The sequence below is a fragment of the Brachyistius frenatus genome, unplaced genomic scaffold, assembly GCF_029030835.1.
Source record: "Brachyistius frenatus isolate BFR_SWC_R1_liver_20210118 unplaced genomic scaffold, ASM2903083v1 Contig_296, whole genome shotgun sequence".
Lineage (NCBI taxonomy): Eukaryota > Metazoa > Chordata > Actinopteri > Embiotocidae > Brachyistius > Brachyistius frenatus.
In genome coordinates, this window is record NW_027210895.1 from 55,001 (window position 1) to 81,293 (window position 26,293).

Sequence of the window (26,293 nt, forward strand, 5' to 3'; positions counted from 1 at the left end):
GCTCCTCTTCCTCCTCCACAGGCGGCGGTGAAGAATAAGTCGGAGCAGAGCAACATCCAGGGAGGACGTCTGCCGCCGAAACAAGCCAACACCCTGCTGAGGAGATATCCCAACCTGCAGACGGAGATCTAGGAGAGCACGGTGGTCTGAGTCAGGTGTTTTATAGGACTTTAAAACGTGATGGATGAATAATAAAGTGATTTGAACACAAACTCTGCATCTGTTCCTCCCTGTGGGCGCTTCATATTTCAGCCGGCTGCTGCACGCTCTTAACATATAAAGGAAATGTGTCCTCACGTCCTCGGCTGACTCCCACGTCTCTGCCTCAATCTAATTTGTCCGAGTGGCTTCATCCAGCCCACAATCCATCAGGTGTGTGTGTGTCTGTGTGTGTGTGTGTGTCTCTGTGTGTGTGTGTGTGTGTGTGTGTGTGTCTCTGTGTGTGTGTGTGTGTGTGTGTGTCTGTCTCTCTGTGTGTGTCTGTGTCTCTCTGTGTGTGTGTGTGTGTGTGTGTCATCCACTGATGATGCAGAGCGTTACCGGTGTACCAGATTTAAATGTCTGGACCAGCTCCACCCTCAGACTCCACCTCTCCTCCAGCTGATTTGTGATCATCTTCAGTGACATTGAGTGCTTCTTCTACTCTGTTCCTCAGAAGTGTGTGTTGATGTTTCCTGGTGTTGAATTATTCTGCTGATGTTGATTTAGATAACTAACATCCAGGCTAAGAGCTCCGCTCCTCTTCCTCCTCCTCCTCCTCTTCCTCTTCCTCTCCTCCGGATGAGGAGACTGATGGGAGGAGTGACCCTTTTTAAAACCTCTCCGTCATCCTGCTGGAATGCATCGTGTTTGCTTGCAGCTTTTATTTTCTGGGTTTGAGTCTCTTAAACTGCAGTTGATGGTCGATGTGTTGGAACATGCAGGAACGCAGGTGTGCTGTGTCAGCAGAAAATAAACCCACCCATCAAAACCAAGTATGCTACGAGGTTGTTTTTTATACTGACAAGTTACAACTTATCTTATGATTGTAGATGTTGCATAATAACACCTCAATCAACGTCCTGGTTCCAACTACCAACTCAATATAAAAAGTAATTCACAATACACATTTAGCAGCTCACACTTTCACTGAAGTGCAGCATGTAGCTGTGACTCACTGAGGACGAATGTCCTCCACAAGATAAATCACTTCACTGTTTGTCATCTTTTCATTCACCAAAATGAAGTGTGACTCTCAGTTGGATGTGATTTTCCTTCCTTCTGTTCATCAAGTCATCAGCGACAGATACGGTGACAAATATTCCATAAACTGCAAATCACTCATTTACTTCTTTGTTATAATTCATAATTTTTCATCACATGACACAATCTAATGAAGTTTTCGAGTTGTTAAATCTTTTTTTTTCTGTTTGTGATGCTCTCACTTCTGTCCCCTGCTTCCAGTCTTTGTGCTGAGCTCAGCTAAACCCAGATTTAAATAAAACGTAATGTTGTTCCTGTTGTCATCTGACTGGAGGAGACAGCAGGAAGCTTGTCCCTCCTGTTTCCTGGTCCGGCCCTGTTCCATCAGTCAGTTTATTCCTGGCAGACATATTGACATGTGGTTAATGATGTTGTGAGTGTTTCATGTTGTGTCTGAGGGACAGGAAGGATCTCGTGTTGTGTTTGCGCCGCTGTGCATTTTCTGTTGTTTATCTGCCCTCATTATACTGAACCACTTCCCCGCCCTGCTTATCACTTCCTCCCAAACGTCCAGACGGCAGAGAATTCACTTCCTCTCACATTCATGTCTGCCAGCTCCTTATTCACTGCTTCACACCAAACTCAATACATTTTCACCTGATTTTAATGTATGGAAACATGCTCACGACACACAGTTGTGGGAGAAGTAATCACATCCTATAAAAGTGCCAACTCAGCGAAGTAAAAGTACTTTGTTACAAGTAAAAGTACTGCATGAAACCTCTACCGAAGTAATAGTTGAGTGCTATTTTCAGGTCTCTTCCACTAGTGGGACAAAAAAAATGTTGGCAGTGGACGAAAGGCGTGTTGTTGCATCCTGCATCCAGTCGGTTCATCCAAATCTGAGAACTTTTACATTTCATTCAAATTAACAGCAAAGTCAGCAGGTTGTGAGTTCCCATGTGGTCGTTCCATCTGAGCAGCGTTCAACTCCTCAGAGCGGTTTAAGTCTCTTTCAGACACGTCTTTTCAAGGGCTTAATGCTTAATGCTGCGCTCCACATGACAGACTTCTCCTACATGAACAAATGCTGCTCTTACATGTTCAGACTCTTACTTGTGGACTGCAGAAACATCGACTTCCAAAATATCTGCAGCTTTAATTATTTTACCCAGAATTCAGTGTGTTTTTGTGTCCTCTGTTTAACACTCAATAAACACACTGATTCTTCTGTCCAGCAGTGGAGAAGAAACACTTTGTGTTCAGGAACAGCTGCAGCTTCCTCACACGCTTTTAATTTGAAAATCCTTTACGTCGGTGGCCCCGCCCCCTTCCTCTACGGAGCCAAGATGGCGACCGTTTAGGGTGGAAAGTGTCCAGAGTTTCACACTTCTTTCTATTTATTGAGTGCATCATCCTGGTACTTGTAGTGAACTGATGTTTCTGTACTGACAGTGAGAACACGCTGATGAGTGTTAGTACACGAGTACAACATCTGGAACACGAGTACAACATCTGGAACACGAGTACAACATCTGCAACACAAGTACAACACCTGGAACACGAGTACAACATCTGGAACACAAGTACAACATCTGGAACACGAGTACAACATCTGGAACACGAGTACAACATCTGGAACACAAGTACAACATCTGGAACACAAGTACAACACCTGGAACACCAGTACAACATCTGGAACACCAGTACAACACCTGGAACACCAGTACAACATCTGGAACACGAGTACAACATCTGGAACACGAGTACAACATCTGGAACACGAGTACAACATCTGGAACACAGCATGTCTTCTGAGGCTCTGAGGGAGATTTGCTGATGTTTGGAAACGTACTGAGGTGACATCTCTTCAGTCTTCTCAGTCTGCAGCTTTCAGTTTGAAAGATTCGATCTTTGAAGGGCGTCTCGACCGCTGACTCTTTGAATTCCTCTTCAACATCCAGATGTTAAACACAGCTGATTTTATTGTTGCCCGCTACAGAGCACAAACACACACACATCCCGAGAATACCAAACCATCGGTGTGTTTTCTGTCCAACACTTTCATACTGTGGGAAACATTTTCCTCCAGATGTTGAGGGAGCAGCAGTTTATACCTGATGACACCACATGAATCTAAATAACTCTCCAGCTCTCAGGACTTCTCTGGTTCATGTTTGACTGATTTCCTGCGTGCGGTCTGTGGATCAGCGTTCTCTTCTCGTCCAGCTCCTGTTGACGCCTTGTTGGGATTTAGTCACAGAAAATTCTCAGCTGTTTCACGGTTGTTCTCGGGGATCTGTGAAGACGATGCTATTTCCAACATCCAGAAAGCTTCTGAGGCCTCTTCCCCGAGAGGCGCAGCGAGACGCTAGATGATACGATCGAGATCGGGAGTTACAATCATGTGTGCTTGCGAAAGGTTGAACAGGAAAACAATCAGCGCCTCCAAAGTGATCCATTAAAACTCGGCCTCTCGAGCCTTTTCAGTGGTCCCGGCCCAGCTGATCTCCGTCAGATCTCCGTCTGATCTCCGTCAGATCTCCGTCTGATCTCCGTCAGATCTCCGTCTGATCTCCGTCAGATGTCCAGAGTGTTACTGAGACAGGATGTTGACTGTTGGCCGAGACGCTGCAGCTGTTTTCAGATGTTTCTCCGGTGTCAGATTGTCACGATCACTGAGAAACTATCCAGACACAACTGTACTTCATTATGACCACACCTCACGTCACCTTCATCCACACTGAACCGTACATATTTACTTCCTGCACTGTAAACCCCCCAAAAATGACCAGAATTAAACAAAAAGTGAAGGCAACTGATTGGAGTTGATGAAAGTCAGCTGTTTTCAGAAGTTAGATATTTTGATCACATCCGATATGCACACTTTGATAACAGTTAAATTAAAGTTTTTTTGAGTGAATTTAGATATTTTTAGTTAATGGGATCACCTCAAATACATTAAGTGTGATTAACTTAAAAGCTTGAGTAAACATCTTCTATTGTAGATTGAGCTGTGGGCGGAGCCTCCACACACCTGACGTCTGCAAGCCCACTAACATACATGCCAGCTTTTTTTTTTAAGTTTTCAAGACATAATCTATTTAATTAATCTGAACATTTGTGTTTACAGTGTGCTCTGGTAAACGTGAACTTTAAATCCATGACAGTCCAGAGGAACAGGGATTGTGTTTCTGGTCTGGCTTTGATGAAAACTCGTCCCCATCAGTGTCCAGGTGAGAGTGTCTGACTGTCCTCTGGTCCCTCTGAGGAGAGCAGTGAGTCAAAACTATTCAGCCTTCATGAGTTAGAATAATATTACAGGATTTATTGTCTAAGACTCTGTTATAGTTTCAGCTGAACCGACCTCACTGACTGGCCTGATCTATTGTGTCCTGTCAGATTAATGAGGAGCTGATTGGCTGATTTCTCCTTTTTACAACATCATTTTGAATTTCTGGCATTTATCAATTCATTGGAGTTGAAGTCAAGTGAAGTGTTTTTTTTTGTTTTTGAATTTTGTCCCCTCCAATCTTAAATCTGTCTGATCCTCTGAGTTGAATGAGTCAGTGTCCTCTCTGCAGGGAGTCCTGGGTTCAGAGGGAGCACGTGTTCCTGCCCCTAAACCAGATTTTATCAATCATAAATCTGTCTTGTAAAAATGAAGCATTTACAAACCTTCTAACATTTGTTATTTTATTAAGGGCTGCTCGAGCTTCACACCTCTGATTTAACAGGACATGTGTGTACCTTCCGGGTTCGGGTTCTAGGTCCTACCCGCATGCATTACGTCAATGGACGTCCTCACAAAGCCAGAAAGACAAATATTGCATGTGCGCGTGAGCATGTGCGTGCGCGCGCGCGCTTGTAGGTTACACATGTTGCTTCTCGGGACGAAAGCAAAGATTTGTCAGGATATTATTATAAAGTGAAGACTTTTAGGTTGGAGCTGCAGTTCGAGTTACTCAAGTAGTAGAGAGAGAGAGAGACACACACACACCCTCACCCTCACACACACACACACACACACACACACACACCCTCACACACACATACACACACCCTCACACACACACACACACACACACACACACACACACACACACACACACACACACACACACACACACACACACACACACACACACACACACACACACACACACACACACACACACACACACACACACACACCCTCACACACACACACACACACACACATCACACACACACATCGGTATGTCCTCTCCCTTCCAGCAGCGCGTCATTTTTAGCTCGGCAGCGGGCTGGATGTCTGGACCGGAGCTCAGAGCGGACTGCAGGCGGTGTGTCGGTGCGGGTCTTAGCGGGGACAGTCTGCCGGAGGGCGCGGTGTCCTGCTGAAGGTGTGTGTGTGTGTGTGTGTGTGTGTGTGGACGGTGTGGAGGAGATGGTTCCTTCAGCAGGATGGACCGGAGGAAAGTCGTGTCCGGGATTGTCCCCTGCTGTCTCCTCCTGGCGCTGTCTGTCTCTGCAGAGGTGAGCGTGCTGCCAAACACTCCCAGCCTATATAAAGCTGATGTTTACGGTGTGTCATGTGGACTGGACCGGGCTCTGGCACGGTTCACTGGCACGGAGGGGACGGTATGTGAGCTCCAAAAGGCGGGAGGACGTGGGACACTTACTCAATGATCTTATTTCTCAATAATGTTCCAGGAAGGTTCTTGCAAACAACTTTGGCTCTCTTCTAATTATAGGAAAAAACTCAAGAGAGTAATCTGAGACACTTTGAGCCGGTGTGTTGACGGAATTAGTTGCTATCCAGAAAACAATATATATATATATATATATATATATATATATATAATATATATATATATATATATATATATATATATATATATATATATATATATATATCAGGTATATACATATATACATATATGTATATACATATACATATATTGTATACATGTATTGTTTTCTCTGGACACAGATGTTTATAAGAATCAGCTGCTTTTCACGTCTAATTTCCAGCTGTGAAATGTTGTAATGTTGTAAACTGTATATATATATATATATATATATATATATATATATATATATATATATATATATATATATATATATATATATATATATATATATATATATATATACGAGACACTTTGAGTCTGTGTGTTAACGGGCATTTGTTGCTATCCAGAGCTAATTTATATATATAACTGTTAACAACATTTCACAGCTGGATATTTAAGCTGAACAGCAGCTGATTCTTATAAATATTTGTGTTCAGAGAAAACATGAGACCTGCCCTGTCTGTTTATTGATCCTCTCATTGGTTGTTGGGCTGTTGGCTTCATATCAGCAGGTCAAAGTCATTGCTCACTTATGTTTCTGTCTCATATAGCAGAAAAAAGTGTGAAAGTGAACCAGCAGTTTAAGTGCTTCAATGCTCCAGAGGGAGATTGTGACCACGTCCTCCTGAAACCTGATCGAATTCAAAGAAAACTCATTAAAAAGAAATACAGTGACATAATAAACCTTAAAATATAGCTGGTGATCTGCATATTGAAGTTTGTATTAAAGTTTAAAGAACCCACAAGAAGTTATAAATGTTTTTAATTGTCAGGTTTTGGCGCCCTCTGGTTGAGCTGCTGCTCCAAGCAGCTTTTCAGTTTACGACTTCCTCAACTGGGCCAAATATTAATCTAACAGAATATTAAATAACTGCAGGGAGAAAGAAGTTGTTGTTGAACTTCACACACTGAAACTCCTACTTATATTATGTAAGTTGACTTTATTGCAGCTGCTGTATGTCATGAAATGAATGAATTTAATCGGACACGCGTGGGGGGCCGTGCGGTCGACCTGTGTGTGAAACCAGAACCACATGTTTGATGCTTCATAACTCATCTTTAATTTGTGTATTTGTTGTTTCCTCCACAGGTCTCTGAGCGGGGACACGTAAACATCGTGCAGAGTGCAGGTGAGGCTCATCTCAAAACATCATCGGCAGGATTTAAATGATGAAGGTCTGCATGTTGTTACAGCTTCACTTCCAAACTAAGAACCTTTATTATCCTTTATTATCATTCAGCTGTAGTCAGAACCTTTATCATTCAGCTGTAGTCAGAACCTTTATCATTCAGCTGTAGTCAGAACCTTTATCATTCAGCTGTAGTCAGAACCTTTATCATTCAGCTGCAGCCGTTTCGTCAGCTCTTTTCTTCCCTTGCTGCTCTGAACTGAATCAGCTGAATTAGCGAGCCTCGGCTTGGACCGGGCCTCCCAGCTGACGAGACTCTTGTAGCAGGATGTTTTTCTGTTCACAGGCCGTGAGCAGCAGGATGCAGGACGGCGCTGGTTGCTGCTGTTCGTGGTCTCAGATCACGTTGCGTGTCTGTGGAGTTAAAACCTCTGTAATCAAGAGCAGATACGTCCTGTCAGTGTGATCAGGGGTTCTGTTTGGATGATGTGACTCGTCCTGATGACAGAAGATCAGAACTGCGCAGGAAGCTGCTCAGGTTTCTGCAGATAATAAAGATTACATCTGGACGTTAATGTATTAGTTCTGCCGTTGTTTCTGTCGTTCTGCTGTGTCACAGACGCCACTTCTTTTACGTTGGTGATATAAGGTCCATCTTATCTTTTTATTTTCATTCACTTACTCTACGTCCTCATATAATCCATCTGTGTGTTTTGATTGACAGTCGTCTGTCAGTGTAGTGAGTTCTTCTGACTAACACAGTTTGTCTTTATGATAAGCAGTTTTAATTTCAGCATCCTATTCCCATCATGATGAGTGCTTAAAGAGACAGATGTGATTGCAGTGGGTCTTTCTGTTCCGAGACAGCACGATGTCGGACACATTTCTATATTCCAGTCATGTCATTTGTGATTTCAGTTGGTATCTCACATGAGTCCAAGTATTAGTCCTGCTTCTTCTGCATGTTTCTTTACATCTGTCAAGATCCAGCTGCTATGTACGGAGCCTAACAATCCTTTACATCTCTTGTATTACAGCTGTTCTTAGTTAACGGAGTTGTTCGTCAGACTGGCTGTGGTCAACTCTGTTAACTAAACACAGCTGTAATAAAGGGATGTAAATGATATATTGTCAGTAAAAGACAATAATGATGATATTGAGAGTTTGTGGATTATATCGTTGGCAACATGCTGACTTTGAGGATGCTGTCAACTTTATATTTGGTCAACTGACAGTTGAAGCAGGTGAACTTCATACTGTGAGGAGAAAGATTGTTGTGCTGTCTCGCTCTACATAAACTTATCTCGTACGCACAAATTGATTAAAATCTATTTATTATTTTGTGCACACGATTTAAATAGTTTTTTCTCTCTATGGCCACTTTGGGGCTCCGTAGTTACAAAGCTGATGTCTCAGTGAGTGTTTGCCAGAAGGCATGTCTGAAGCATGTTTGTGTGACACACTGAGCTGTCCGGCCATCACACCAAACATTCTGTCTGGTGTAAACCAGCCTCCACATCAGAAGGACTCCCCCATCACCAGCAGTCAGACAGAAAGTCACTACGACACAGGACGGCTGTTCAACACGGTCTCAGTCAGAGTCCAGAGTCGGTCTCAAGTGTCTGAAACACGATGCAGGTCAGACTGGTCATAATGCCACATCAGCCTGCAGAGGACCCCTGGTGCTCCTCTGGTCCGTCCTTCTCTCTCTCCTGCAGCAACAGCAGGTCTGTTCACAGTAAACCATGCAGGCTTCACTTTTTTTACCTGTATATTCATGTGTCCAGTCACAGTTAAGACAGCTGAGTCATGTGAATTACCTGAGGGCCTTATAAGTTATGAAAAAGGGTTCAGTTGACTGCTGAGTGTTTTTTGTGTTTGCATGAATCTCCTTCCACCACCGTTGAGTAACTGCCTGAAGGATTCTGGGTAAATTGGGGTTCTTCTGCGAGGCAGTCGGAGCGTCTCCCCAGGAAGCAGTTTAATAGAAGAGTTTTACTGTTTTCTGTCCTTCTGGTTGTTATTAAGCGTCCTCCACGTATCTCTGCGGCAGCCTTGACCATCTGCCCTCCAGATGAACGTGATCGTGAGCGACGTGTACTTCGGTTTAACAACTCAGTCACAACCTGAAGCTGCTGGTGTTCCCACAGCTGCAGTCGCGGTTAGCTCATAAAGATCCTAATGGTGAACAAGAGAACAAAACATCAGTCATCACTTGAAGCCGCTAACGACTGTGTTTATCCTGGAGGATCATGGAAGCTCTGCTTTATTCTGGGACTTATGGACGGCCTCCAGTGACCGACCCATCAGGTCTACTGTGGATGTTACTAATCGGTGCTTGACCTGGACCAGAACCATCACTTTTTTCTTTACACCTATCCTTCCTACAGTGGGCCGGGTCTCTTTTCTGTCCTCTCCGTATTAGGTTCACTCTGTAATGGAGCCTAAATAAACTGAATTACCCATGATGCTTTTCTCTTTCATATGCTTCAGTCAGATAGTACCATACAGCACATATTCTGTTCCAGCTCGTCATTGAAGCTACACTGAGTGAATTATTTTAACAAAAACTCAGATTTTTTTGTACATGAAAAGATCCTCCATGTCTGCTGCAGTGTTTGAGACACATGTCCTGATGCAGTTTTATTGTCTTCGTCCACAGCACCATTCTCCTGTTCAGAGGGCTTCGCAGAACTGGGCTACTATAATGGCTCAGTCTCCCACACAGACTCAGGCTCCGCGTGCTTGAAGTGGACCGACTTCCCAGACTACATGCAGCAGTACCCGGGCCGAGCCCTGGGAGACCACAGATTCTGCCGAAACCCGGACCGGGAGACCAAACCCTGGTGCTTCTTCAGGCAGACATCTGGAGCCATTGGATGGGCCTACTGTGACTGTCAGCAGGGTGAGTTTAGGGAGAGTACCAGGTACTTGATGGATGGATGGATGGATGGATGGATGGATGGATGGATGGATGGATGGATGGATGGATGGATGGATGGATGGATGATGGATGGATGGATGGATGGATGGGTAGATGGATGGATGGATGGATGGATGGATGGATGGATGGATGGATGGATGGATGGATGGATGGGTAGATGGATGGATGGATGGATGGATGGATGGATGGATGGATGGATGGATGGATGGATGGATGGATGGATGGATGGATGGATGGACAGACGGGTGGGTGTGTTAATTGATGGATATTCCAGCTGGTGTTTCAATCACCAAAGTGCTCATTATTAAAAGTACCAAACTAAAAGGTATATTTATTTTATTTTGTCATCACTGTTAAGAATATTATATTTATGTACACTGTAACTCCTCCTGTTGTTTGCAGGTGCAGCCAGGTTGGTGGGGGGGTCCTCAGGTAACAGCGGGCGTCTGGAGGTCTACCTAAATAGCAGGTGGGGGGCGGTATGTGACACCCACTGGACCGACCGCGATGCCAGCGTCATATGCAGACAGCTCGGACTTAGGTGAGGCCACTTCATAATGTCATGTATGTAAAAAAAATACACACGTGTAGACAACGAAAAAAAAAAACAGCTGTCACAAAGCTAAAACCCATATGGTGTTTTTTTAACTGCCCGTCAAGGCCTTCATCAGGAGAACAAGTAAAAAACACATGATCAACAGTTGTTATAAGATGAATTATACAGTGCATCCGGAAAGTATTCACAGCGCTTCACTTTTTCCACATTTTGTTATATTACAGCCTTATTCCAAAATGAATTAAATTCATTTTTTTCCCTCAAAATTCTACACACAATACCCCATAATGACAACATGAAACACATTTTTTGACATTTTTGCAAATCTATTAAAAATCAAAAACAAAAAAAATCATATGTACATCAGTATTCACAGCCTTTGCCATGACACTCAAAATTGAGCTCAGGTGCATCCTGTTTCCACTGATCATCCTTGAGATGTTTCTACAACTTGATTGGAGTCCACCTGGTAAATTCAGTTGATTGGACATGATTTGGAAAGACACACACCGTCTATATAAGGTCCCACAGTTCAGTGCATGTCAGAGCACAAACCAAGACATGAAGTCCAAAGAATTGTCTGTAGACCTCCGAGACAGGATTGTATGGAGGCTCAGATCTGGGGAAGAGTACAGAAAAATGTCTGCAGCATTGAAGGTCCCAATGAGCACAGTGGCCTCCATCATCTGTAAATGGAAGAAGTTTGAACCACCAGGACTCTTCCTAGAGTCGGCCGCCCGGCCAAACTGAGCGATCGGGGGAGAAGGGCCTTAGTCAGGGAGGTGACCAAGAACCCGATGGTCACTCTGACAGAGCTCCAGCGTTGCTCTGTGAAGAGAGGAGAACCTTCCAGAAGGACAACCATCTCTGCAGCACTCCACCAAGCAGGCCTGTATGGTAGAGTGGACGGACAGAAGACACTCCTCAGTAAAAGGCTCATGACAGCCCACCTGGAGTTTACCAAAAGGCACCTGAAGGACTGTCAGACCAGGAGAAACTAAATTCTCTGGTCTGATGAAACAAAGATTGAACTCTTTGGCCTGAATGCCAAGCGTCATGTTTGGAGGGAACCAGGCACCGCTCATCACTTGGCCAATACCATCTCTACAGTGAAGCATGGTGGCGGCAGCATCATGCTGTGGGGATGTTTTTCAGCGGCAGGAACTGGGAGACCAGTCAGGATGGAGGGAAAGATGAATGCAGCGATGTACAGAGACATCCTTGATGAAAACCTTCTCCAGAGCGCTCTGGACCTCAGACTGGGGCGAAGGTTCATCTTCCAACAGGACAACGACCCGAAGCACACAGCCAAGATAACAAAGGAATGTCTTCGGGACAACTCTGTGAATGTCTTTGAGAGGCCCAGGCAGAGCCCAGACTTGAACCTGATTGAACATCTCTGGAGAGATCTGAAAATGTCTGTGCACCGACACTCCCCATCCAACCTGATGGAGCTTGAGAGGTCCTGAAAAGAAGAACGGGAGAAACTGCCCAAGAATAGGAGCCAAGCTTATAGCATCATACTCAAAAAGACTTGAGGCTGTAATTGCTGCCAAAGGTGCTTCAACAAACTATTGAGCAAAGGCTGTGAATACTTATGTACGTGTTATATTTTCGTTCTTTATTTTTAATAGATTTGCAAAAATTTTAAACAAACTATTTTCACTTTGTCATTATGGGATATTGTGTGTAGAATTTTGAGGAAAAAAATGAATTTAATCCATTTTGGAATAAAGCTGTAACAACAAAATGTGGAATAAGTGAAGCGCTGTGAATACTTTCCGGATGTACTGTACTGTATATTGCAGCCAGATGTCTTGCTTATTCAACCAGAAACCATTTGGATTCTGATAGATTCTATTTTCACAGTCTTAATTAGCCTCTAATAATAAAATGTCAAAATAAATGTCCTGTTTAAGTACAACCCTGTTTCCAAAAAAGTTGGGACGCTGTTGGAACATGTATGCTTATTTTGAATTTGATGGATTAAAAACAAAGGTGTGTCTGTGCTGCATCACCTCTTCTTTTAACAACACTCTGTAATTCTTTTGGGAATTGAGGAGACCAGTTGCTGGAGTTTTGAAAGTGAAATATTGTCCCATTCTTGGGGATAGGTTTATTACATATCTTTATTTTCTTATTATATTGAACTGTATTATATTTTATATTCAGATTATACAGCGCACTTTGATTCCTCCCTTTATATTACTTATGAACATTTGCACAATTTCCATTCACTGAAATTTTTTATTTTTATTTTTATTATTACATTTGAGGCTCAGTTTTTATCGATATTTCCTCTTGTCTTAAGTCTGTGTTTAGCATTTGTATCAAGACCATTTTTGATAAATAAAGTTTTCACATTGTGATTCTCAGGGTATACACAGTGGCCCTGCGTCCAGGACACATAGACTTTCCAAACACCAGGCTTAAAACTAATAAACTAAAGATGACAACACCACTGAGCCTGCAGCTGACAGACTTCTGCAGTGAATACAGCGTTTCCTGTTTCACCTTTGCTATTGATCAGTTTTCTCTAATTTCCTGGGGAATTCAAATTGCCATTTTTTTCCCTGTATAGTATCTTCCATTAGTTTGACATTTAAATACTTTAAGGTCTCTTTAATGACATTTCCACTGTCCGTGTACGATATCTAAATGCTCTTCATGCAGTGAGATTGGGACGGCCCTGCAGCACTCCTACTTCAGCCCAGGATCCGTCTTCCACTACGAGCGTCTGGGTTGCCGTGGTAATGAGAATTCCTTACTGGAGTGCCGGAGCAGGAAGTTTGTCGCCAGTGACTGTAACCATGGCAACGAAGCAGGGGTGGTTTGCACTGAGCCTGAAGGTGAGATCCGGGTGTCACCTCAGATTATATGAAGACAACAAAAAGACACATATCCACCCAATGTGTTGTGAATACAGAGCTTCATGTCCACATATGGTGATGACTGTGTCACATGGAGCATACGGGGATCTCACTTCTGGGAATATACAATCAGTGTGCTGAGATCTTATTTTGTGAGAAGAGTTGATACTAATAAACCAGAATTGAGTGGGTTTTGTTGGCTACAATAATCTGCATTTTCCCAATCCAACAGTATTTGGTGGTAGTTGTGAATGTGATCCACTGGACCAGGTGTTGCTTTACATTTTGTCTTTCAGGCACTGGGATCCCTCTGAGGCTGGTGGGAGGCCTGGAGGAGTTTGAGGGCCGTGTGGAGGTGTACCATAATGGCAGGTGGGGAACCATTTGTGATGACCAGTGGGACGACACGGATGCGGAGGTGGTGTGCCGACAGCTGGGTCTGGGGTAAGAAACCACTGCTACACAAACAATGTAAGGATCAGCCCCCAGCTGTGACACCTCATATATCCTCTTATTTAAAATCCTTTCAGTGTAAAAGTCTAAATGAACACAGAAGTACGAAGGGCATGTAGCTTTGGTCATTAACTGTGTGTAAAGTGGATAGGATGGAGCAAATGAATGAATATTTATCCAATTTTACCAATGTTAAAAGCTTATCTGTTTCTTCGTCAGTCATTGAAGAAGAATTAAGACCCTTTTGTAATATAAGCAATATCAGTAATGCTTTCAGGTTTTTTTTATTATATAGTTTTGTTTTACTAAAAAGGATCAAATTCAATCATAAAAAAGTAGAAAAGCCACAATATGGATTCATGAAAAGTAAAAGTTCTCCTTTCAAAATTTCACGAATGCAAAACATCGGAATTATGTTACATATATAAAATAACTCCAAAGTAACTCTTCAACAACTAACAGTAGTGATGGAGGCCAATACAAAGTCATCCAGAGTAACTGTATGATTAGATAATTGTTCCTGAGGTGTTTAAATACAAGAACTTATGTTTTGTCTGAATTTAGAATTAGTAAATTACACGTCTTCCAGGCCTTTATGTCTTTAAGACATGCTCGGAGTTACACTGATTTGTTTCATCTTGCCTCATAGATATAACGGGGTGTCATCGGCATAGCAATAGAGATTTATGCAGTATTTCCTAATAGTATTGTCTCAAGGAAGCAAGTACAAGGTGAAAAGCATCAGTCCAAGTATAGAGCCCTGTGGAACTCCATGACTAACCTTTGTGTGTGTGGAAGAGTCTGTGTTGACATAAAGAAAATGGTCTGATAAGACATATAAGATATGATTTAAACTAGCAAAGTGCAGCTCCTTTGACCCTAATAACATGTTCCAGTCTCCGTGATAAAATGTTTTGATCAATCTGTGGTCCAGCAGGACAAAGACAGAGACGAGTCAATTGTCTGAAACAAGGAGAAGATTCTTTGTAACTTTCACCAGTGTTGTTTCTGTGCTCTGATGTACTCCAAATCCTAAATGAAAATCCTCAAACAGCTCATTCCTGTGCAAAGGATCACATGATTGATTTGAAACGGCTTTTTTTACAGATTTTAGAAATAAAGGGCAGGTTGGATATCATTTTATAGTTTACTAATACACTTGGATAAAGAGAACTATAAAGGTCTGCAGTATGTAGCCTGTGAATAAAGACAGATTGATCAGGTAAGTGAGTGTTAATTAAAGGTAAAACATCCTTCATCAGTCTGGTTGGTGTGGGGTCTAAAAGACACGTTGATGGTTTAGATGAAACAGTTGGTGAAAGATCAACAGGAGAGAAGTGGTCGAAATAGAAATCAGCTCTTACATTTCTTCCTAACAGTCACGGTTTTAGTCGCAAAGACGTTCATGAAGTCGTTACTGCTGAGAGCTGAAGGAATAGAAACCTCAACAGAGCTGTGACGCTTTGCTGAAAAGAAACGTGCAGTTGTTCTTGTTTTCCTCTATTAATGATGAATAATATGCAGTTCTGGCATTATGGAGGACTTTTATTATATGTTAACAGACTATCCTTCCTGGCTTGGTGAAATTCTTCTAAATTAGTGGAACACCACTTCCTCTCCAGCTTTTACAACATCCGTTTTAAAGAGTGTGATATCGCCCCATGGAAACACCCTCCTCTGGTTCATCACTGTCTTTTTTACACAGCGAGGCTGCAGCACTATCAACAAGGCGATCCACTTGTGTGTGAGTCATTTCAGCCAGAGTAGATGGCTATGAAAGACATTCTAACAAACACACTACGAAACAAATCCAGAATGTCAGCTGCTCTTCACCTGGAAAGCAGTAGGTCTCTGCTGCTCTTTTAATATTTCACACAACCAATAAGAAGTATGGTGAAAGAAGAGACTGGTATTTACATTTAAACACATTTAGTTGATTTTGTATGGCATTTTTTAATATACATCCTGTCACTAATATGAATATTTTGGACAGTTTTTGGGGTTTTACTGATCTAAACCTACACATGAACACTTGATGTTTGTCCTGACCAACAGGGGCGTGGCCAAAGCTTGGATGTGGGCCCACTTCGGCCAGGGTGTCGGTCCCATCTTGCTGGATGCAGTTCAGTGCACCGGCAACGAACTCTCTCTGGAGGAGTGTCCTCATAGCAACTGGGAGCAACACAACTGTGACCACAAGGAGGACGCTGGGGTGTCCTGCAATCCATACACAGGTCAGAGCTCGGGAGGGAAACACACACTTGCCATCTTGGATTTTCAGGTTGGAGTTTGTGAGGTTTTTCCAACTTTCAGAAATCCAATTTCCGATCCAGTTGAAATTTCTGACTGGGCACTAAGAAATTCCAACTTCCTGGTTCAAAGGGAACACAGAAACTCACACACTGACATTAGACCACACTGCAGTGTTTCCTCTGGGAAACAACTGGCCTTCGGTCGAAGCAATGCAAGAAGTCAAAGATCATTTTATAAATTCTATAAGCAGGAATTCTGTGATAACTGATATCACTGTGATATCTTGAATTGCAAAGGCAACAGCAGCAATATATTTCACTTCCCGTCCACAATGTTTCTTTAGTTTCAACTGACTGGTGAGAAGCTCAGGACTTTACCATCTGTAGACTCATTGGTGAAAGTTGAGGCTGCCTCCAAAAGCAAGTTAGTCCGGATTAAAATGCTCAAGTTTACCACAGAAATCGAAATTTACAGCCTGGTTTTGAATTCTTTAGCTAATTTCCATATTCACGATAACTGTACACGGGGTGAATTTTTATATAATTCCCCCCTTGAGGTTATAATAAAGTATAAGGTAAAGCTGGGTAGAGCAGTATTGAGTGACGGCCGAATGCCGTTGTAGTTTTCTAGCTGCCTGTAAAATTCATACAGACAGAGGACCGTAAATTTGTCGGCACAGCGCAGGTGTGTGGGGAGCACCAACAGGTGTGTCCAACTTGTTTGGAAGTTTGGTGAACACAAGCACAAGGTGGTCCTCCATCGCAGCAGAGGAATAGAAAATTAGGTGTGTCACAGACGACTTAAAACATGGCCAATCAAATCGGGTCCTCTCATCCCCCTTTAGAAGGAACAGACCGATACCACAAGCCAAACTTTCCTCAGGGGTAAACGGTACTTTCCTGTCCTGTACTTTCAGGCTCATAATCATTGATTTTAAGGTACTACAAGTCAGCTTCCACAAACTGATGATGCTAACTTGGCTTGGGAAGATTTAACTAATATTGTCCATAACTCCTCCCCTGGTATTATGAGAACTGGTGTCCAGAGGTTCAATGATATGAGACAAAAATCTGCGTCCTATAGAAGTCAAACGCTGGCAGTAACAAAGAAACACTCATATAATACAGTGAAATCAAGTTCCCGATGCAAGTCATTTATTATCAGCACTGGTGAAGAGCAATGTGCTCCAAACGTCACTGATGTTGTGGTGTTAGTAAATAAAGTAATGTTGTGGTGTTAGTAAATAAACTGATGTTGTGGTGTTAGTAAATAAACTAATGTTGTGGTGTTAGTAAATAAACTGATGTTGTGGTGTTAGTAAATAAACCGCATCGGGAGCTTTGAGTGTGAATAATTTACATTCCAATCATGAATTAAATTGAATAAAACTTTAACAGTTCGTCTAAGTGCTTTTTATATTATATGACTGAGATTGACTGATTGACATCTAATTCATTAGACAAGAGTCAACTTCATTTTTAAATGACTAACTGAATCAGAAGGTTGCACTAAAAAAATATTGTTTTAATTATTCATGTAAATGGAATTAGATACATAGATCATAGAATAGGATTGAATAGGTCTGTTAATGTGCACGCTGCCCACTGCAGCCTAAATAAATAGCCCTGCACTGACTGCATTGGACTTACACCTGGTTTGAGCAAATTCTCTGCCCATCTTGGGAAAGCTGGCTTCATTTTGAGCCACAAAAATTCCAAATTGGTCCAAACTGCACTTCTGTATTTTTGGTTCAAGATTTTAAAATATCTGAAGTTAAAATATCTCGACAACTGTCAGGTAGATTTCGTGCCAAAATCTTGTACAAATATTTATGGACCCCATAGACGATGAATCCAAAAGACTTTGACCATCACTCCACTTTCCCTCTTGAACAACTAAAAGGTTCACATTTACTGATTTGGTGAAATGTCCTAAAAGCTTTTGCCAACATGAAAAGTTGATCATTTTTCCCTCAGATATCAGCATGTTAACATTGTGTTACCATGGCGAAGTTATTACTTATCTCCAAGTACTGCAAAGTCAACCTGACACCAACACTAGAACAGATGAGATTGGTCATGCGGGCCTCTCAGTGTGTGATTTAACACCATGTCTGTGTGTCCTGGGTGGCTGCAGACGGTGCGGTCCGTCTGGTGGGCGCCGACAGTCACTGGGAGGGTCGGCTGGAGATTTACCACCAGGGACAATGGGGCACTGTGTGTGACGACAACTGGACCGAACTCAACGCGCAGGTAGTGTGTCGGCAGCTGGGCTTCAGGTCAGTGCATCACCAACATCTGAGTCACCACCTCGAAGAGCTGAACAGCTGGTGTATTCATCATATATGTGAATGATCATTCTTAACAAACACAAAGTTTCTTCTCCTAATAAAATTCAATGTTACGGTGTTTTTTTTCAACCTTACAGACTGAACAACATGCTCACATTTCTGCCATTCATAGTGAATATTCATCCCTCTGGTTCATGGTGTCAGCAGGCCAAACAAAGGAGTCCACATGCCCTTCTTATTGTTTTTAAAGATGCTACATTCTTGTACAAATACAAACTCAGCTGCTGACACCTGCAGTGGTCCAGATGAAAGTTTAAAGAGAAAGATGTGTCATCTCTCAGAAACCATCTTCGCTTGATTCCTCTCTCTCTTCACATCTTTTCATTGAATATGTTTCCAACGTCTCGCAGGACTTAGAAACAAGAATAAGACCGTTAAGTGAGGAAAAATGAGACATTTATGTCAAATGAGAAGCAAATGGTGAAATGCCCTGAATGTCCACAGCAAACTAAACAGCAAGTTGGCCATTTTGTCTTCTAACGCATTATACATAAAGCTGGTAGTCTTGTCAGTGAGTGGCATTTGAAGCGTGATTGACATATATCAGCTGGGGAGCATCGTTGGGTTTAGTACTTTTAATACTAAATTGCCAATTATGGTTTGCTGAACTGCTTTGTGTTCCACAAAAGGAGGGCAAGAAACAACAAAACACCCAAACTGACTTTCATGGTGACACAACACGCGTTTGACAGACAGACCGACATTACAATCACTGAGGGCTTCGCGTCTTTTTACCAGACGTTACACTCTGACTGTAGAGGTTAGTTAGAATTAACGACGTATATCTTAATTCTTATCTTAGTTCATAACACTGATGAACAGCAGCACGCATGCAGCTTCAGGTAGAAAAGATCGAATGTGTCTTGAGTTGTCCGTCCACACAGAGATGACCCAGCTCTCTGTCTGCAGGGGCCGAGCAGAGGTGGCTCCCGACAGGATGTATGAAGAAGGTCGTGGTCCGATCCTGCTGGATGAGGTGCAGTGTCGGGGATCAGAGGCCGCTTTACTGGCCTGCAGCCACTCTGAGTTGGGCCAACACGACTGCTCACACAGCGAGGACATCGGTGTCCGCTGTGAGAGGGGGGGCGACACTAACAATGCACCCGCCGTTTTCCCTCCTGTTGGTGAGTAGTCACAGTGGAAACCTGTCACACTTACAGTACAAGATGTTTGCGTAGTACCTGGTGAAGGACAACACCGAAGCAAAGTCTAAACTTGATGGTTGATAGGTAATAATCATGATAAACTCTCATCCACACGCAGTGATGCAGCTCTCCCTCTGATATTTGTCTGCAGCTCCTCTGGTGCGTTTGGTGGCGGGAGAGAGCAGGAAGGAAGGAAGAGTGGAGGTCTTCATCGATGGCCAGTGGGGCAGCGTGTGCGACGACGGCTGGAACGACGTCAGTGCAGCTGTAGTTTGCAGACAGCTGGGATTCAAGTTAGTATCATTAAATCTGTTTAGGAATGTTTTATCAAAAACAAAAAGCTCTGGAGTATCCCGAATGGAAACGGTTCCTCCACTTGGGAGCAGTGATGACAAGGACGGTTGGTTGGATGGTTGGACGGTTGGTTGGATGGTTGGATGGTTAGTTGGATGGTTAATTGGACAGTTGGTTGATTGGTTGGTTGGTTAGTTGATTGGATGGTTGGTTGGTTGGTTGGTTGGATGGTTGGTTGGTTGGATGGTTGGTCGGTTGGTTGGTCGGTCGGTCGGTTGGTTGGTTGGTTGGTTGGTTGGTTGGTGGATGGTTGGTTGGATGGTTGGTTGGTTGGTTGGTTGGTTGGTTGGTTGGTTAGTTGGTTGGATGGTTGGTTGGTTGGTTGGTTGGTTGGATGGTTGGTCGGTCGGTCGGTTGGTTGGTTGGTTGGTTGGTCGGTTGGTTGGTTGGTCAGTTGGACAGTTGGTTGGTTGGTTGGTTGGTTGGTTGGTTGGTTGGTTGGTTGGTTGGTTGGTTGGTTGGTTGGTTGGTTGGTTGGTTGGTTGGTTGGTTGGTTGGTTGGTTGGTTGGTTGGTTGGATGGTTGGTCGGTTGTTTGGTCGGTTGGTCGGTTGTTTGGTCGGTTGGTTGGCTCAGTGCTCAGGTTCAGACTGAAATATGTCTGCAGAACGTGATGATCTCAGGAGGATGAATCCTGGTGATTCTGGTGATCTCTGACTTTTTATCCGATGCAGGTTGTTATTTTGAAATTTGACCACTACTGAATGGATTCATAGTACCTGTACTGGACTGGGACTACTGTGAGTGGTGAACATGATAAACCACCTAAACTTCAGCCTGTCACATTTTAGCATGCTGGTTAGCATTAAGCTAAAGATTACTGTGAAGTTTTAGTCACCCGAAAAACTCAGAAGTAACAAGATTTATGGGAAATTTGGTTTTACTTTGGGATTAAGTGTGTCAGATTAGTTTTATACAACCCTCCACCTGCAAGAGACTTCGACTACATACGGTCTGTGTTGAATTAATGGGATTAAAACAAATTTACAGCTCTTATTTTGACAGCAGATGTAGCCTTTGTTTTTTATTTTACAGTCATAGACTCTGTTCTATGAAGCGAGGTTACTTTTATCACTCAGGATGTTGTTTGTAACTTTGAGCCTCATGATGGTTCTGTAGGTTCAGAGAACTAAAATGTTTCTGTAATGGGTCAAATACTCATTATCAGAAGGAGTGATTACAAATGGCTCCTTCTTTATCAGGTAGTAGTTCAAGAAAATAAAAAAAGTTTTTTCCTTGACCTGCAATTTTTCTGCCAAAAAAATCACTTCAAACTCTGCAAATTGGAATTTCTGACAATATCTGCCCCAAAAAAATCTTGATCACAACAATAAATGTCTCTGCATGTGTCCTCCCAGCGGGGTGGCTAAAGCACGATCCATGGCTTATTTTGGAGAGGGTCGGGGTCCCATCCACCTGGACAACGTTCAGTGTTCGGGGACGGAGACCTCGTTGGGTCAGTGTCCGGCTGAGGGCGGAGACGGCCACGACTGCCGTCACAGTGAGGATGCGGGCATCATCTGTGATTACACCCTGGATCCTGTGGGAGACGGCACCATGGCAACGCAGACCTGCGGCCTGAGACTGAACAATCAGCGGCGTCAGCGCAGGATCATCGGAGGAGATAAGGCTCTCAGGTTAACATGCACACTCACTCATGGCGGAGGTGTTGTTGTACTGTTGGTTGAGTCCAGCAGCACAGCAGCAGTTCTGACCCGCTGACTCGTCTCTCTGTGACATCAGGGGGGAGTGGCCCTGGCAGGTGTCTCTGTGGCTCCGCTCTCAGTCTAAAGGCCACCATCCTCTGTGTGGAGCGTCGCTCATCAACCCCTGCTGGGTCGTCACTGCCGCCCACTGCTTCAAGAGGTAGGAAACGGCTCCCCCTGATGGTCAGCTGTGGAGGTACAGGCAGCATCCTGTCAGTGACGCCCAGGGCTGAAGGTTACTTCTCAAATGTAACCAGTAATGTAACTGTTTTAATTACTTTATCAAATGTAACTTATTACATCTAATAACTTTTCTAAAGTCTTAAACACACATTAATAACATGGTGGGGTGGAGGTGCTTTATTTTATGTGGCTGACTACAGTTACATGAACTCAACTGGTGTGCCATTGAACATTTCCACTGCTGGTAAACAAACTGTCCTCAGGATTGTAACGTTCGAGCCCTTTATATTAATGCAAATATGATTGATTTGATTGACAGATGAGAGGGGAAGGGTTATTTCAAACAAGAGAGCCAATCAGAAACAAGGCTCATTAATGGAGACAGAAGACATTCCTGCAAAAAAGATTCAAACAGCAGAATGAACATTACAACTTATATACAAGCTTTTTCCTGAAAAGATTATTTACGGATGTAGTTACTTTGTAATCACCAACATTTTGAATATTAACTGTAATTTAATAACATATTTTTTCTCAGTAACTGTAAAAGATTACTGTTATGTTTATGTAAATAGCTCCTCCCCCAACCTGCTGACATCATACAGTCCTTTTCTTTACATTGATGTAAAGTTTTGATTTAGTGTTTTTGATTGATTTATTCTTAGTCAATTTTACACATATACGAACAAATTCTGTGTAATTTTTTCTGTTGTATAAAATCCTCCTTACTGGCGATGCCCCATGTTGTGTGCTTTGTATTTGTTAGAACTAAATCCCTTCTGAGCCGTCGGATTGAACATAAAATAATGCCCATTAAAAATTATGATAATAATAATATTAGGCATTTATCAAGTCCGTCATTTCAAATCTTCGTTGTTCGTCCAGATTCGGCAGAGACCCGACCCGCTACGTCCTGCGTCTGGGCGACTACCACACTGAGGAGCAGGACGACTTTGAACGCACCTTGTCCCCCGAACGCATTGTCATCCACAGAAAGTACCACAGTCAGGGCTGGGAGTATGACATCGCCCTGCTGCGGCTCAGAGGCACGGAGGGCAACTGTGTGGCGTTCAACCCGCACACTGGAGCGGTGTGTCTGCCGGAGCCGGGAAACAGGAGGGAGAGGAGGCCGGCAGCCTGCGTGATCACCGGCTGGGGCATCACAGGTGACCTCAGCGCTCAGATCAGCCTCTCCTCAGGAGGACAGAAGCACCAGAGAACGTCCACCTGTTGGTCTGTCATTAGAAAACAGGAACAAGAAACGTTTAGGAGCCACAACCAGGGAACAGCTTGAAGGAACATTCCACCTGTTTTGTATGTGTGTCAGTTTGCTATCAGATGATCAGATAACAGTTTCAGAGATTCAGCAGCTCTACTGTCACTCTTCATATATTCCAAACTTTAATTCACATACAACTAATTAGTAACTAAATGAAAATAAGTGGTCCAGTTCAGGGAAAGATGGCAGCTCCTGTTAGACATTAACAAAGGCAACACACAGAGTGTGCCATGGGCATCAAGTGGCAGCAGTGTATTCACTCTTATACCTGCACAGACGGTCACCTGACATTGTTGAAGGAGTGTTTTAATGTTTGCTTCGTTGTTTGTGTTTCTATTGGACACCTTTCTTCTCCCTCTGATGTAAATAATAAGACTCGTTTATCTCTCTGCCTCCCGCCATCAGACTCGGAGTACTCCCGGACCCTCCTCCAGGCCTGGGTCCCCCTCCTTCCAGCCTGGAAGTGTAAGAAGCAGTACGGTGAGCGCTTCACCAGCCGCATGCTGTGTGCCGGGAGCCTGTCGGAGCGCCACCGTGTGGACAGCTGCCAGGGCGACAGCGGGGGTCCACTGGTCTGCCAGGGGGAGGGGGGTCACTGGGTGCTGACTGGAGTGATCTCCTGGGGTCACGGCTGTGGGAACCCCTCCTTCCCGGGGGTGTACACTCGTGTCAGCAGGTTCCTGCGCTGGATTGACAAGGTCATCAACAAACCCTACAAGAACTAATGATGGAGGACAACAGGAACGTGTCATCAACGGGCTTCTTCTTCTGGAGCTGTGTGTTGGTTACAACTTAAACCTGCTTCTGTCTCATTCCTGCTGGACTCCGATACTCAGCTCAGGTCATTTCTTTCATTTCCCGCATCACTTCAAATAGCATGTAAATAACATAATCAGGTAAATTTCCATCCGGGAGGAGACGCCTGTATTAATTTATAACTTATGATATCCAAACAGGAGGGATGAAGACAGACACTGATGCACAGACCAGAGACTTGTGGAGATAGACCTTAGCTCCAAGGAAGCAGGTGGACCCATGAAGACCCCCCCCCACCCACCCACCCATCCACCTCCCCCATGTGTACATATGACACAGGTGAACAGTACTGTTCTAAACCTGCCGTGAAAAGTTGCACTGAAACGCATGCCTTACAATCACCGCTGTAGATGCAGCATCGTGCTGTGTGAGAAATTATGAGTCGTCATAAACACAGACAATCTGTATGTTTCATTAACATTCCACACATCCAACTATCTACACGACTATTAATGACACGTGTATTTCTGTTTACTAAAATGTTACTAATTACAGCTCTATAAGATCAACCGTTAAAGCACGACACGGTAAAATGCACCGGGGAGGGTTCACTGTTCAACACCTGGTCTGCGCCGTCATTACTCTGCAGAAGAAACTCGTATGTTAACTCATAATGATGAAAAGGTGGGTTGTGCTCCACCTGAAGTTGAGGCTCCGTCTTAAAGATGATAAAAATAAAATCGTTCTTACTTGGTGGATAGTACTGAAATATTTTGTGTTCCTTTTGGATTATTGTTGTTAATGCAGGCATGTTTCTGACAGCAGTCATTGCACTCAAAAATTAGAAACGGCATATCACTGTTCAGTATGTCTCATCAGTATTATCATTATTATGTGTGTGTGTGTGTGTGTGTGTGTGTGTGTGTGTGTGTGTGTGTGTGTGTGTGTGTGTGTGTGTGTGTGTGTGTGTGTGTGTGTGTGTGTGTGTGTGTGTGTGTGTGTGTACAGCTTTAGTGCAAACTAGGTACTGTATATTTTATATCTGTGTTCTGTTTTTATTGTTTTAAAGTATTTGGACAAATCATTTGTGAAGCTGTATTTATTTCAGTGCTGGTTATTTTAACATGGTTACATTCCACTGAGACCACAGACATGTAAACAGTGCAGTTGGTAACCATGCTGCTGGGACATTTATTAAAATTATGCAAGACACCAGTGTTCAATCACTCCATCAAACTTTCTGTTTTGTTTCATTTCTCAAAGCATTTCAATAAATGACTCCACAGTCCCTCACAAATCCCGTCTTGACAATCATTCTCTTTAAAACTGTGAAAATGTGATGGAATAATGGAATAATAACTTAATTGCATTTGTCCACTGCTCCACAGGACTGTTGTCACACCTTAATTTGTTCTCTCTATGTTAAAATGTTCTTCATGAATCTCAGCACATCCTGCAGATATTCAGAGAGCGTGACGTCGACGGTGCTGTGAGGCTTTTATTGTGAAACAGCTTGACGAAGAGTCAGGTTTGTTCAGCAGGGAGCAGATGAACACAACAGACTACAAGGATATTTATTTTGTAGCATTATGACTTATTATTTTTTGACTTATGCTGTAGTCGCTTTAAAAATAATTCACTTTTTGCACTCTATTGTGATTTAAATTAAATTTTAAATAGAGGAAATTAGAATAGTTTTTCCTACCAGTCTACACTAGATTACCCACAAAGACAAAATAAAAACATGATATTTAATAAGACATTCAAAGGTCACTGTGACCTCACACTGACCCAGTGAACGGGATACTTTAGGAACGCCTGGAGGGAATTTATTCAAATGTTCACTAAATAATGAACTGATTAGATTTTGGTTGTCGAAGGTCAATCTTAAGGGACATTTTTCAAATTTTTCAAATTTTGCAAAATGTTCACCTGGAAGCGAGGATGATGTTTAATCAAGGTCAAAGGTCAAGGTCAATATGACCTCACACCCATCATTACCCACCCTTTCTGTTCTTACGAACACAATATCTCAGGAATGCCTTGAAACAAAATATTATCCACAATTTGGCACAAGCATTCATTTTGAAGCGAGGATAAACTGATAAGTGGTCGAAGGTCAACGGTCAAGGTCACTGTGAATGCTTTATCTTAGGAATGCTTTGAGGAAAAATCTCTTCAAATGTGGCACAAACATGCATCTGGACTCAGAGATTAAATGATTAAATGATTAAACTTTGAGGGTCGAAGGTCAAGGTCACTTCTTTCCACGCTTGTGAATGAGAAGTCTCAGGA

The 26,293-nt window shown here is 43.0% G+C and overlaps 2 protein-coding genes across 3 annotated transcripts in view; both read left to right on the top strand.

Moving 5' to 3' along the window:
* Positions 1 to 212, top strand: part of chchd1 (coiled-coil-helix-coiled-coil-helix domain containing 1) — a 4,430-nt gene extending 4,218 nt beyond the window's left edge. Inside the window, exon 3 of the mRNA XM_069722600.1 lies at positions 22 to 212. Coding sequence (XP_069578701.1) covers positions 22 to 132 — 111 coding nt within the window. The 3' untranslated portion in view covers positions 133 to 212. The remainder of the gene's footprint in view (positions 1 to 21) is intronic.
* Positions 213 to 5,197: 4,985 nt separating this feature from the next.
* LOC138635221 (neurotrypsin) lies at positions 5,198 to 25,295 on the top strand. Of its 2 annotated transcripts, none has more exons than XM_069722596.1 (15): positions 5,198 to 5,700; positions 7,111 to 7,150; positions 9,813 to 10,055; positions 10,497 to 10,635; positions 13,324 to 13,499; positions 13,817 to 13,964; positions 16,029 to 16,207; positions 18,363 to 18,504; positions 19,486 to 19,700; positions 19,873 to 20,014; positions 21,433 to 21,711; positions 21,818 to 21,940; positions 22,849 to 23,129; positions 23,648 to 24,944; positions 25,007 to 25,295. In XM_069722596.1, the coding sequence occupies exons 1-14, from the start codon at positions 5,629 to 5,631 to the stop codon at positions 23,965 to 23,967; spliced, it is 2,499 nt and encodes an 832-aa protein (XP_069578697.1). In that variant the 5' UTR covers positions 5,198 to 5,628; the 3' UTR covers positions 23,968 to 24,944; positions 25,007 to 25,295. The 2 variants fall into 2 exon arrangements, with proteins under 2 accessions (XP_069578697.1, XP_069578696.1); XM_069722595.1 differs by having other exon boundaries at positions 23,648 to 24,940.
* The last annotated feature ends 998 nt before the right edge of the window (positions 25,296 to 26,293 follow it).